This window comes from Dendropsophus ebraccatus, chromosome 6, assembly GCF_027789765.1.
Source record: "Dendropsophus ebraccatus isolate aDenEbr1 chromosome 6, aDenEbr1.pat, whole genome shotgun sequence".
Taxonomy (NCBI): Eukaryota; Metazoa; Chordata; class Amphibia; order Anura; family Hylidae; genus Dendropsophus; species Dendropsophus ebraccatus.
Window position 1 is genome coordinate 617,659 of NC_091459.1, and position 13,632 is coordinate 631,290.

The following is a 13,632-nucleotide window of genomic DNA, read 5'->3' on the forward strand; positions in this document are numbered from 1 at the left end:
GGTGGCCAGCGGTTGGGTGAGGTGGGTTGCCAGGGTGGCCAGCGGTTGGGTGAGGTGGGTTGCCAGGGTGGCCAGTGGTTGGGTGAGGTGGGTTGCCAAGGTGGCCAGCGGTTGGGTGAGGTGCGTTGCCAGGGTGGCCAGTGGATGGGTGAGGTGGCCAGTGGTTGGGTGAGGTGGGTTGCCAGGGTGGCCAGTGGTTGGGTGAGGTGGGTTGCCAGGGTGGCCAGTGGTTGGGTGAGGTGGGTTGCCAGGGTGGTCAGTGGATGGGTGAGGTGGGTTGCCAGGGTGGCCAGTGGTTGGGTGAGGTGGGTTGCCAGGGTGGCCAGTGGTTGGGTGAGGTGGGTTGCCAGGGTCGCCAGTGGATGGGTGAGGTGGGTTGCCAGGGTGGCCACTGGTTGGGTGAGGTGGGTTGCCAGGGTGGTCAGTGGATGGGTGAGGTGGGTTGCCAGGGTAACCAGTGGTTGGGTGAGGTGGGTTGCCATGGTGGCCAGCGGTTGGGTGAGGTGGGTTGCCATGGTGGCCAGTTGATAGGTGAGGTGGATTGCCAGGGTGGTCAGTGGATGGGTGAGGTGGGTTGCCAGGGTGGTCAGTGGATGGGTGAGGTGGGTTGCCAGGGTGGTCAGTGGATGGGTGAGGTGGGTTGCCAGGGTGGCCAGTGGATGGGTGAGGTGGGTTGCCAGGGTGGTCAGTGGATGGGTGAGGTGGGTTGCCAGGGTGGCCAGTGGATGGGTGAGGTGGGTTGCCATGGTGGCCAGTGGATGCGTGAGGTGGGTTGCCAGGGTGGCCAGTGGATGGGTGAGGTGGGTTGCCAGGGTCGCCAGTGGATGGGTGAGGTGGGTTGCCAGGGTGGCCAGTGGATGCGTGAGGTGGGTTGCCAGGGTGGCCAGTGGATGGGTGAGGTGGGTTGCCAGGGTGGCCAGTGGTTGGGTGAGGTGGGTGGCCAGTGGTTGGGTGAGGTGGGTTGCCAGGGTGGTCAGTGGATGGGTGAGGTGGGTTGCCAGGGTGGTCAGTGGATGGGTGAGGTGGGTTGCCAGGGTGGTCAGTGGATGGGTGAGGTGGGTTGCCAGGGTGGCCAGTGGATGGGTGAGGTGGGTTGCCAGGGTCGCCAGTGGATGGGTGAGGTGGGTTGCCAGGGTGGCCAGTGGATGCGTGAGGTGGGTTGCCAGGGTGGCCAGTGGATGGCTGAGGTGGGTTGCCAGGGTGGCCAGTGGTTGGGTGAGGTGGGTGGCCAGTGGATGGGTGAGGTGGGTTGCCAGGGTGGCCAGTGGTTGGGTGAGGTGGGTTGCCAGGGTGGTCAGTGGATGGGTGAGGTGGGTTGCCAGGGTGGCCAGTGGTTGGGTGAGGTGGGTTGCCAGGGTGGCCAGTGGTTGGGTGAGGTGGGTTGCCAAGGTGGCCAGTGGTTGGTTGAGCAGGCATTTCATGCATGTTGACAATAGAGCCGGAAGCGGCATCGGTGACAGGTGAGTACTCAATCTGCCATAAAGTTAACATAGAAAAATACCTATTAGAAGAAATGATCTGGTGCAGCATTTCATCCTCCTCTTGCGGTTCCTTGATGTGCGCGATCTGTAATAAATCCGGATATAAAGAGGCCGGTGTGAGCTGTCCCTGAGAGTCCGTAGTGAGTGACGGGATATACAGTGTAGTGTGTCATGCAGGGCTCACACCGTAACCTGTGCCAGCAGCAATGCACCATATTACACCATACTGTCAGGAAGAGCCTCCCTCCTCGCTCTCACACCCACTAACACCGCACATCAGTATGAACATCACTGATTCAGTACAGAAACCAGTCCAGCCGTGTGCGGCCATTACACCTGCATGAATACAGAGCTATTACCGCTCCCTAAGGACGCCATCTCCCCTCGCAGCCACCTCTCCCATACAATGAGGTTATTCAGAAAGCGTTGTAAGGGATTGCAGTGGGGGGGGGGGGGGGCCCAGGTGTCCACCACCCACCCCATATTGACATGCGTTTTATATATACTCCTCTTTCCAGTCGTATCGCCACATTCAGTCTAGATAGCGGCTTCTGTTTAGTAGGCCACACATTGCTAATCCAATGGTAAGCTATGGTTTTCCTAGCTTGGTAGACAATACCTTGTATATCGCCAACACTATAGACTCATCAGTGGTTCAGTCCTCCAACAATCCTAATATACAATGTGTAGGAGTCAGGCCAACATCAACCATATGAGCTCCACCACCGCTCTCCACAACACCTCTAACTCCCCACACCCCCAAAGCATGTGCGTAGCGTTCCCATCCGGCACCAATCCTATGCAGCAGGCCGGGGTTTTGTATCCCTGTGCACTAAATAGAACTGTGACAACCTCTGCGCCTCACTTTAAGAGAGAGTGAGAGTAAGGCTTAAAACGGCATCTCATCGGGAATCCGGCCAAAGCAACACAAGTGTAGTGTGAAATGTATCCAGAGCAGGAAGCCACGCCTCTTGATGCTGGGACAGGGGGTCAGCAAGCCACGCCTCTGAATGCTGGGGCAGGGGGTCTGGAAGCCACGCCTCATGATGCTGGGGGCGTGGGACAGGACTACTGGAAGCCATGCCTCCTGATGCTGGAGGGGACTGGAAGCCACACCTTCCCATGCTGGGGGAGGGGACTGGAAGCCACGCCTCCTGATGCTGGGGGGCTGGAAGCCACACCTCCTGATGCTGGGAGAGGGGTCTGGAAGCCACGCCTCCTGATGCTGGGAGAGGGGTCTGGAAGCCACGCCTCCCGATGCTGGAGTTGACTAGAAGCCACGCCTCCCAGCTGGGGAAGGTACCTATTCTGCTGTCCAGAACTCCACAACTTCCTGCACTTTCCAATATTTGTGGCAGGGGAGGGGCGTGGCTTTCTGATGTTTATTAACCTCTTAAGGACGGAACCAATTTTCGTTTTTGCGGTTTCGTTTTTTCCTCCTTGTGTATATAAGGCCATAGCGCTTGCATTTTTTCACCTAGAAACCCACATGAGCCGTTATTTTTTGCATCACTAATTGTTCTTTGGCAAACTTAATTTTTGCACAAAATATGCTGCGAAACCAGAAAAAAATTATATGCGCGGTGAAATTGAAAAAAAAAAAACGCAATGTTTTTTTTTCGTTAAGCAGTTTGTCCTATGGAAAAACTGACATGTTAAAGTCGGTACAATTAAATCGAGATGTAACATGTATAACTTATATTATTTGATGGCTTTTTTTTTTTTTTTTTTTTTTAAAAACCTACAGAAAAAAAAAACGTTCCTTAAAATCACTCCATTCCCAGGCTTATAGTGCTTTTATCCTTTGGTCTATGGGGCTGTGTGAGGTGTCATTTATTGCGCCATGATGTGTTCTTTCTGTCAGTACCTTGATTGTATATATTCGACTTTTTGATCGCTTTTTATTACAATTCTTCTGAATTTGATGCGACCAAAAATGCAAACTTTTTGCACTTTGAGCTTATGCTGTTTACCGTGCGAGATCAGGAATGTGATAAATTAATAGATCACGCGATAATGCACGCGACGATACCAAACATGTTTATTTATTTATTTATTTTTAATTATAAAATGGGAAAAGAGGGGTGATTCAGACTTTTATTAGGGGAGGGGTCTTTGTATTAACACTTTTTTTTTTTTTTTTTTTTTTTTTACATTTATACAGTAATTGGAAGCCCCATGGGGTCTCCTATATACACAGCACTGATCCCCCTGGGGTCTTCTATATACACAGCATTGATCCCCCTGGGGGTCTCCTATATACACAGCACTGATCCCCCTGGGGTCTCCTATATACACAGCACTGATCCCCCTGAGGTCTCCTATATACACAGCACTAATGCCCCTGGGGTCTCCTGTATACAAGGGACTGAGCTCCCTGGGGGACTCCTATATACACAGCACTGATCCCTTATATATACAGCACTGATCTCCCTGGGGGCTCCTATATACACAGCACTGATCTCCCTGGGGGTCTCCTATATACACAGCACTGATCCCCCTGGGGTCCTCCTATATACACAGCACTGATCCCCCTGGGGTCCTCCTATATACACAGCACTGATCCCCCTGGGGGTCTCATTTACACAGCACTGATCCCCCTGGGTTCCTCCTATATACACAGCACTGATCCCCCAGGGGGCCTCCTATATACACAGCACTTATCCCCTATATACACAGCACTGATCCCCCTGGGGGTCTCATATACACAGCACTGATCCCCCTGGGGGTCTCCTATATACACAGCACTGATTCCCCTGGGGTCTCCTATATACACAGCACTGATGCCCCTGGGGTCTCCTGTATACAAGGGACTGATCTTCCTGGGGGACTCCTATATACACAGCACTAATCCCTTATATACACAGCACTGATCCCCCTGGGGGTCTCCTATATACACAGCACTGATCCCCCTGGGGTCTCCTATATACACAGCACTGATGTCCCTGGGGTCTCCTGTATACAAGGGACTGAGCTCCCTGGGGGACTCCTATATACACAGCACTGATCCCTTATATACACAGCACTGATCTCCCTGGGGGCTCCTATATACAGAGCACTGATCTCCCTGGGGGTCTCCTATTTACACAGCACTGATCCCCCTGGGGTCCTCCTATATACACAGCACTGATCCCCCTGGGGTCCTCCTATATACACAGCACTGATCCCCCTGGGGGCTCCTATATACACAGCACTTATCCCCTATATACACAGCACTGATCCCCCTGGGGGTCTCCTATATACACAGCACTGATCTCCCTGGGGGTCTCCTATATACACAGCACTGATCCCCCTGTGGTCTCCTATATACAAAGCACTGATTCCCCTGGGGTCTCCTATATACACAGCACTGATGCCCCTGGGGTCTCCTGTATACAAGGGACTGAGCTCTCTAGGGGAATTCTATATACACAGCACTAATCCCTTATGTGACGATCGGCCAGCTCCTGCTAATAGCTGCAGTCCCGTGCTGCAGATAGCAGTCAGGATCGCGGCAGTTCAGAGAGGGGTCGTGGCGCGGCCCCCCTCTGAACTCCTCTTGCGGATGTATGCTGTACCAGTACGGCATATATCCTTCAGAGGTTAACTATACCCTTCACCCTGTGGCCAGGACCTGTTCTGTTCCCTGGATCACCCTGCGCCCAGGACCTGTTCTGTTCCCTGGATCACCCTGCGCCCAGGACCTGTTCTGTTCCCTGGATCACCCTGCGGCCAGGACCTGTTCTGTTCCCTGGATCACCCTGCGGCCAGGACCTGTTCTGACTCCTGGATAACCCCTCTAAGTCCTTGTTGCATGCTGAATAGATTACTTTTTTGCCATTTTTGCATAGAGATGTGACCGGATGCTGAGTGATTGAGAACATGTTCTAGAAGCTGACTGATCACCTTGTGTCTTCCCCAGGAGATCGGTCATTGAAACCAGTCGTGCCCTCAAAGAACTCTTCCATGAAGCCAGAGAGCGAGCATCCAAAGCACTTGGTTTTGCTAAAATGTTAAGAAAGGTACTGAGCTCTACTAAACCCTATAGTGTACTGTGCTCTGCTAGACTGTACTCTGCTATACTGTGTGTGTGTGTGTGTGTGTATATGTGTGTCTGTGTGTGTATATATATAATATATATATATATATATATATATATATATATATATATATATATATATATATACTCATACACTCACCGGCCACTTTATTAGGTACACCTGTCCAACTGCACGTCACCACTTAATTTCTAAACAGCCAATCACATGGCGGCAACTCAGTGCATTTAGGCATGTAGACATGGTCAAAGCAATCTCCTGCAGTTCAAACCGAGAATCAGTATGGGGAAGAAAGGTGATTTGAGGCCTTTGAACGTGGCATGGTTGTTGGTGCCAGAAGGGCTGGTCTGAGTATTTCAGAAACTGCTGATCTACTGGGATTTTCACGCACAACCATCTCTAGGGTTTACAGAGAATGGTCCGAAAAAGAAAAAACATCCAGTGAGCGGCAGTTCTGTGGGCGGAAATGCCTTGTTGATGCCAGAGGTCAGAGGAGAATGGGCAGACTGGTTCGAGCTGATAGAAAGGCAACAGTGACTCAAATAGCCAACCGTTACAGCCAAGGTAGGCAGAAGAGCATCTCTGAACGCACAGTACCTCCAACTTTGAGGCAGATGGGCTACAGCAGCAGAAGACCACACCGGGGGCCACTCCGCTCAGCTAAGAACAGGAAACTGAGGCTACAATTTGCACAAGCTCATCGAAATTGGACAGTAGAAGATTGGAAAAACGTTGCCTGGTCTGATGAGTCTCGATTTCTTCTGCAACATTCGGATGGTATGGTCAGAATTTGGCGTCAACAACATAAAAGCATGGATCCATCCTGCCTTGTATCAACGGTTCAGGCTGGTGGTGGTGGTGTCATGGTGTGGGGAATATTTTCTTGGCACTCTTTGGGCCCCTTGGTACCAATTGAGCATGGTTGCAACGCCACAGCCTACCTGAGTATTGTTGCTGACCATGTCCATCCCTTTATGACCACAATGGACCCAACATCTGATGGCTACTTTCAGCAGGATAATGCGCCATGTCATAAAGCTAGAATCATCTCAGACTGGTTTCTTGAACATGACAATGAGTTCACTGTACTCCAATGGCCTCCACAGTCACCAGATCTCAATCCAATAGAGCATCTTTGGGATGTGGTGGAACGGGAGATTGGCATCATGGATGTGCAGCCGACAAATCTGCGGCAACTGTGTGATGCCATCATGTCAATATGGACCAAAATCTCTGAGGAATGCTTCCAGCACCTTGTTGTATCTATGCCACCAAGAATTGAGGCAGTTCTGAAGGCAAAATGGGGTCCAACCCGTTACTAGCATGGTGTACCTAATAAAGTAGCCGGTGAGTGTATATACTAGAAAATGTGCCCGGGCATAAAGTGTCAGTGTGTTAATTAGATTTGTTCTAAGGTGCCCAGGAGGCCAATCTAAAGGTATTGTTTCATCAGTGGAATTAGTGTATACCTGTAGTGCATAGTTGGAGGGGTTCTGTATACCTACAGTGTATAGTTTTTAGGCGTCCTGCATATCTGTAGTGCATAGTTGGGGGGTGGGGGGCTGTATACCTATAGTGTATAGTTGGGGGAGTCCTGTATACTTATAGTGTATAGTTGGGGGGGGGGCTGTATACCTGTACTGTATTGCTTGGGAAGTCCTGTATACCTGCAGTGTATAGTTGGTGAAGGTCCTGTATACCTGTACTGTATAGTTCACGGGTCCTGTATACCTGTAGTAAATAGTTGGTGCTGTATACTTGTAGTGTATAGTTGGTGGAGGTCTTGTATACCTTTAGTATATACTACGGGGGTCCTGTATACCTGTAGTATGTAGTTGGTGGAGGTCCTGTATACCTGTAGTGTAAAGTTTGGGGGTCCTGTATACCTGTAGTATAGAGTTGGTAAAGGTGCTGTATACTTGTAGTATAGAGTTAGTGGAGGTCATGTATACCTGTAGTGTAAAGTTTGGGGTCCTATATACCTGTAGTATATAGTTTGTGGAGTTCCTGTATACCTTTAGTGTATAGTTTTGGGGTCCTGTATACCTGTAGTGTATAGTTTGGGGTCCTGTATACCTGTAGTATAGAGTTGGTGGGGGGGTGCTGTATACCTGTATTATAGAGTTGGTGAAAGTTATGTATACCTGTAGTGTATAGTTTGGGGTTTCTGTAAACCCGTAGTGTATAGTTTGTGGTCCTGTATACCTGTAGTATATAGTTGGTGGAGGTCCGGTATACCTGTAGTTTAAAGTTTGGGGGTCCTGTATACCTGTAGTATAGAGTTGGTGAAGGTGCTGTATACCTGTAGTGGGTTTCTGTAAACCCGTAGTGTATAGTTTGGGGTCCTATATACCTGTAGTATATAGTTGGTAGAGTTCCTGTATACTTGTAGTATATAGTTTTGGGGTCCTGTATACCTGTAGTGTATAGTTTTGGGGTCCTGTATACCTGTAGTGTATAGTTTGGGGTCCTGTATACTTGTATATAGTTGGTGGAGGTCCTGTATACCTGAAGTATATAGTTGGTGGAGGTCCTTTATACCTGTAGTGTATAGTTTTGGGGTCCTGTACACCTGTAGTGTAAAGTTGGGGGTCCTGTATACCTGTAGTATATAGTTGGTGTAGGTCCCGTGCACCTGGAGTGTATAGTTTTGGGGTCCTGTATACCTGTAGTGTCCTGTATACCTGCAGGGTCGTATTTACCATGAGGCACCCATGTTCTAGTTCCTAGGGTAGCGCCTTGCAAAGGGGCAGTACCCTCCCGTTCAGAAAATCTGGTGTCTTTTCAAAGAGGGGTATGGCAGTATTGGTCAGGTCTGGTATAGCGGTGTTATCCAGTCACAGTATGGCGGTATTGGTCAGGTCTGGTATGGCGGTGTTATCCAGTCACAGTATGGCGGTATTGGTCGGGTCTGGTATGGCAGTGTTATTCAGTCACAGTGGGTCAGTATTGGTCAGGTCTGGTATAGTGGGGTTATCCAGTCACAGTGTGGCGGTATTGGTCAGGTCTGGTATAGCAGTGTTATCCAGTCACAGTGTGGCGGTATTGGTCAGGCTTGGTGTGGCGGTGTTATCCAGTCACAGTGTGGCGGTATTGGTCAGGCTTGGTGTGGCAGTGTTAAATGTGACGTGTGGAGCTATTACATACCTATCCTGATGCTAATTGGTGAGTGAGGATGGGGCACCTTCAGGTTTAGTGCTTAGCAGCAGCTGGTAATACTGTCCTGTATACATGTACTTTATAGATGGAGTAGGGGGCCCTGTATACTTGAATAGATGGAGTAGGGGGTCCTGTATACATGTACTGTATAGATGGAGTAGGGGGCCCTGTATACTTGTACTGTATAGATGAAGTAGGGGGCCCTGTATATATGTACTGTATAGATTGAGTAGGGGGCCCTCTATACATGTACTGTATAGTTGGAGTAGGGGGTCCTGTATACATGTACTGTATAGTTGGAGTAGGGGGTCCTGTATACCTGTATAGATGGAGTAGGGGGTCCTGTATACATGTACTGTATAGTTGGAGTAGGGGGTCCTGTATACCTGTATAGATGGAGTAGGGGGTCCTGTATACATGTACTGTATAGATGGAGTAGGGGGTCCTGTATACATGTACTGTATAGATGGAGTAGGGGGTCCTGTATACATGTACTGTATAGATGGAGTAGGGGGCCCTGTATACATGTACTGTATAGATGGAGTAGGGGGCCCTGTATACATGTACTGTATAGATGGAGTAGGGGGACCTGTATACATGTACTGTATAGATGGAGTAGGGGGTCCTGTATACATGTACTGTATAGATGGAGTAGGGGGTCCTGTATACATGTACTGTATAGATGGAGTAGGGGGTCCTGTATACATGTACTGTATAGATGGAGTAGGGGGTCCTGTATACATGTACTGTATAGATGAAGTAGGGGGCCCTGTATACATGTACTGTATAGATGGAGTAGGGGGTCCTGTATACATGTACTGTATAGATGGAGTAGGGGGTCCTGTATACATGTACTGTATAGATGGAGTAGGGGGTCCTGTATACATGTACGGTATAGATGGAGTAGGGGGTCCTGTATACATGTACTGTATAGATGGAGTAGGGGGCCCTGTATATACATGTACTGTATAGATTGATTAGGGGGCCCTCTATACATGTACTGTTTACATGTATACAGGACCCCCTACTCAATCTAAACAGTACATGTATAGAGGCCCCCCTACTCAATCTATATAGTACATGTATATACAGGGCCCCCTACTCCATCTATACAGTACATGTATACAGGACCCCCTACTCCATCTATACAGTACATGTATACAGGACCCCCTACTCCATCTATACAGTACATGTATACAGGGCCCCCTACTCCATCTATACAGTACATGTATACAGGACCCCCTACTCCATCTATACAGTACATGTATATACAGGACCCCCTACTGTATAGATGGAGTAGGGGGTCCTGTATACATGTACTGTATAGATGGAGTAGGGGGTCCTGTATACCTGTACTGTATAGATGGAGTAGGGGGTCCTGTATACATGTACTGTATAGATGGAGTAGGGGGTCCTGTATACATGTACTGTATAGTTGGAGTAGGGGGCCCTGTATACATGTACTGTATAGATGGAGTAGGGGGTCCTGTATACATGTACTGTATAGATGGAGTAGGGGGTCCTGTATACCTGTACTGTATAGATGGAGTAGGGGGTCTACCAGTTGTTACTGTGGATGTTGTGAGGCAGCTTCCCTAGCAACCATTGCTCCCTGTGAAAATGAAAGCAGTAATCCTATTGGTTGCTAAGGCTCCAACTGCCGTGTCTGCTGCAGCTAATTATATCACCTGTGTGTGCAGTGAGGAGATTTTCCCATTCATCTCTATGGGGCGCCTCTCTTCCCCCTCCCCCTCCTCTCCTGTACATCTGGCGGGGACGGGACCTTCGCAATAACCTTCCCGGGCACCCAATGTATCTGTGGGCCAAATTTGGGGTCAAACTGTTCAGGCGTTTGGAAGTCTATTTGGGACAGACAGACTTTCATTTTTTTGATATATATATGTATGTGTGTGTCTCTATGAATGTGTGTCTGTGTGTATATATTGTAGATAAAACCAAGGTGTGTGTGATATAAAAAAAATCAAAACCACACAGAAAACGGCACTGGGCACGGCTAGTACAAGACATTGTGGGGTCACCTCGCCCTAAAGTAAAGTGGGGATCGCTTCTGAGATGTGGGTGGTGCTCACTATATGGCTTAGATATCCTTAAACAGCACAAAGAAACAGCAGGAAGCGGCAGTCACCGGTTACGGTCTTGTCTTCCTTTATGGCAGAGCTGGTGCAGGTGAGGGAGGACAGTCCTGTGAAGCAGCTGCATTGGGTGTTAGTCCTCCCCTGTCTGTAATATGACGGCTCTGCAACAAAAGAAAGAAGAGATATCAGGCTGGGGGTCACACTGTGTGACCCCCAGCCTGAATGGTGAGTGCCGCTTCTGTGCGTCCTCTGTGGTGTACTCATGGTAATTCTCAGCACTTTCTTTAAGAGGTTGAAATGTTTTGTTGTTGTAGGATTTGGAGATTGCGGCAGAGTTCACCTTCTCTACATCTGTACACGACCTGATAACGTTCCTCACAGACAAGAACTATTCTAAGGTAAATGTCCTCCCATGTGCGCCAATCAGTGAGTATAGAAGATCCCCCCAATAGGATCCCGCTTTGCTGAAGAAGAACTATGCGGACATGATTATTACCAGATACCAGGTCACTGCCAGGAGAGGATGGAGCAAACTCTTCTTCTATCTCGCTGGTCTACAAATCCATGTCATGTATGGTCCCAGATAGGGGACGTATCCGATATTATAAGAACAGATATTACGTGTGATCCTATCCAACAGGCCCAGAAGTGATCGCACTTATATATCACCTTGTGTCTCTAATGGAGTGCCCATAGTGAGCTGTAATTATGGGAGCGAGGGGTAAATGTTTCTCCTTCAGGACAGTATAAAGATGGGACCGCTCCGTCACTGGCGCTCCAGCTGTTTATTACACTTGGCGTAGCCTGAGGCCACATTCACACCCAGCATCATAATGAAGGATTCTGGTCTATCCCCTGTAATCTCTATGCCCTTCATTATCCGAAGCCATCCCCGTCCCCTGTAATCTCCATCCCCGCCCCCTGTAATCTCCATCCCCGCCCCCTGTAATCTCCATCCCCGCCCCCTGTAATCTCCATCCCCGCCCCCTGTAATCTCCATCCCCGCCCCCTGTAATCTTCATCCCCGTCCCCTGTAATCTTCATCCCCGCCCCCTGTAATCTTCATCCCCGCCCCCTGTAATCTCCATCCCCGTCCCCTGTAATCTTCATCCCCGTCCCATGTAATCTCCATCCCCGTCCCCTGTAATCTCCATCCCCGCCCCCTGTAATCTTCATCCCCGCCCCCTGTAATCTCTATGCCCTTCATTATCCGAAGCCATCCCCGTCCCCTGTAATCTCCATCCCCGTCCCCTGTAATCTCCATCCCCGCCCCCTGTAATCTCCATCCCCGCCCCCTGTAATCTCCATCCCCGCCCCCTGTAATCTCCATCCCCGCCCCCTGTAATCTCCATCCCCGCCCCCTGTAATCTTCATCCCCGCCCCCTGTAATCTTCATCCCCGCCCCCTGTAATCTTCATCCCCGTCCCCTGTAATCTTCATCCCCGCCCCCTGTAATCTTCATCCCCGTCCCCTGTAATCTTCATCCCCGTCCCCTGTAATCTTCATCCCCGTCCCCTGTAATCTTCATCCCCGTCCCCTGTAATCTTCATCCCCAGTCGTCCCCTGTAGTCTCCGTCCCCTGTTATCTCCATCCCTGTAGTCTCTGTACTCTGTAATCTCCATCCCCTGTAGTCTCTGTACTCTGTAATCTCCGTCCCCTGTAGTCTCTGTACTCTGTAATCTCCATCCCCAGTCGTCTCCTGTAGTCTCTGTACTCTGTAATCTCCACCCCGTCCCCTGTAGTCTCCGTACTCTGTAATCTCCACCCCGGTCCCCTGTAGTCTCTGTACTCTGTAATCTCCATCCCCGTCCCCTGTTGTCTCTGTACTCTGTAATCTCCATCCCCGTCCCCTGTAGTCTCTGTCCCCTGTAATGTCCACCCCGTCCCCTGTAGTCTCTGTACTCTGTAATCTCCATCCCCGTCCCCTGTTGTCTCTGTACTCTGTAATCTCCATCCCCGTCCCCTGTTGTCTCTGTACTCTGTAATCTCCATCCCCGTCCCCTGTAGTCTCTGTCCCCTGTAATGTCCACCCCGGTCCCCTGTAGTCTCTGTACTCTGTAATCTCCATCCCTGTCCCCTGTTGTCTCTGTACTCTGTAATCTCCATCCCCGTCCCCTGTAGTCTCTGTACTCTGTAATCTCCATCCCCGTCCCCTGTAGTCTCTGTACTCTGTAATCTCCATCCCCGTCCCCCGTAGTCTCTGTACTCTGTAATCTCCATCCCCGTCCCCTGTTGTCTCTGTACTCTGTAATCTCCGTCCCCTGTTGTCTCTGTACTCTGTAATCTCCATCCCCGTCCCCTGTAGTCTCTATACTCTGTAATCTCCATCCCCGTCCCCTGTAGTCTCTGTACTCTGTAATCTCCGTCCCCTGTTGTCTCTGTACTCTGTAATCTCCATCCCCGTCCCCTGTAGTCTCTATACTCTGTAATCTCCATCCCCGTCCCCTGTTGTCTCTGTACTCTGTAATCTCCATCCCCGTCCCCTGTTGTCTCTGTACTCTGTAATCTCCATCCCTGTCCCCTGTAGTCTCTGTACTCTGTAATCTCCATCCCCGTCCCCTGTAGTCTCTATACTCTGTAATCTCCATCCCCGTCCCCTGTTGTCTCTGTACTCTGTAATCTCCATCCCCGTCCCCTGTAGTCTCTATACTCTGTAATCTCCATCCCCGTCCCCTGTTGTCTCTGTACTCTGTAATCTCCATCCCCGTCCCCTGTTGTCTCTGTACTCTGTAATCTCCATCCCCGTCCCCTGTTGTCTCTGTACTCTGTAATCTCCATCCCCGTCCCCTGTTGTCTCTGTACTCTGTAATCTCCATCCCCGTCCCCTGTTGTCTCTGTACTCTGTAATCTCCATCCCC

General features: G+C 49.9%; 1 protein-coding gene and 1 non-coding gene across 4 annotated transcripts in view; one reads left to right on the top strand and one right to left on the bottom strand.

Annotated features, from left to right (window-relative positions):
• MAP3K4 (mitogen-activated protein kinase kinase kinase 4) overlaps nt 1–13,632 on the top strand; it is a 146,973-nt gene that overhangs the window by 53,013 nt on the left and 80,328 nt on the right. For all 3 annotated transcript variants that reach the window (XM_069974371.1, XM_069974372.1, XM_069974373.1), the window contains 2 exons: nt 5,383–5,482; nt 11,088–11,171. In XM_069974371.1, coding sequence (XP_069830472.1) covers nt 5,383–5,482; nt 11,088–11,171 — 184 coding nt within the window. The remainder of the gene's footprint in view (nt 1–5,382; nt 5,483–11,087; nt 11,172–13,632) is intronic.
• On the bottom strand, nt 11,241–11,426 carry LOC138796099 (U2 spliceosomal RNA). The gene has a single exon (XR_011363718.1). It is a non-coding gene; the product is annotated as a U2 spliceosomal RNA (small nuclear RNA).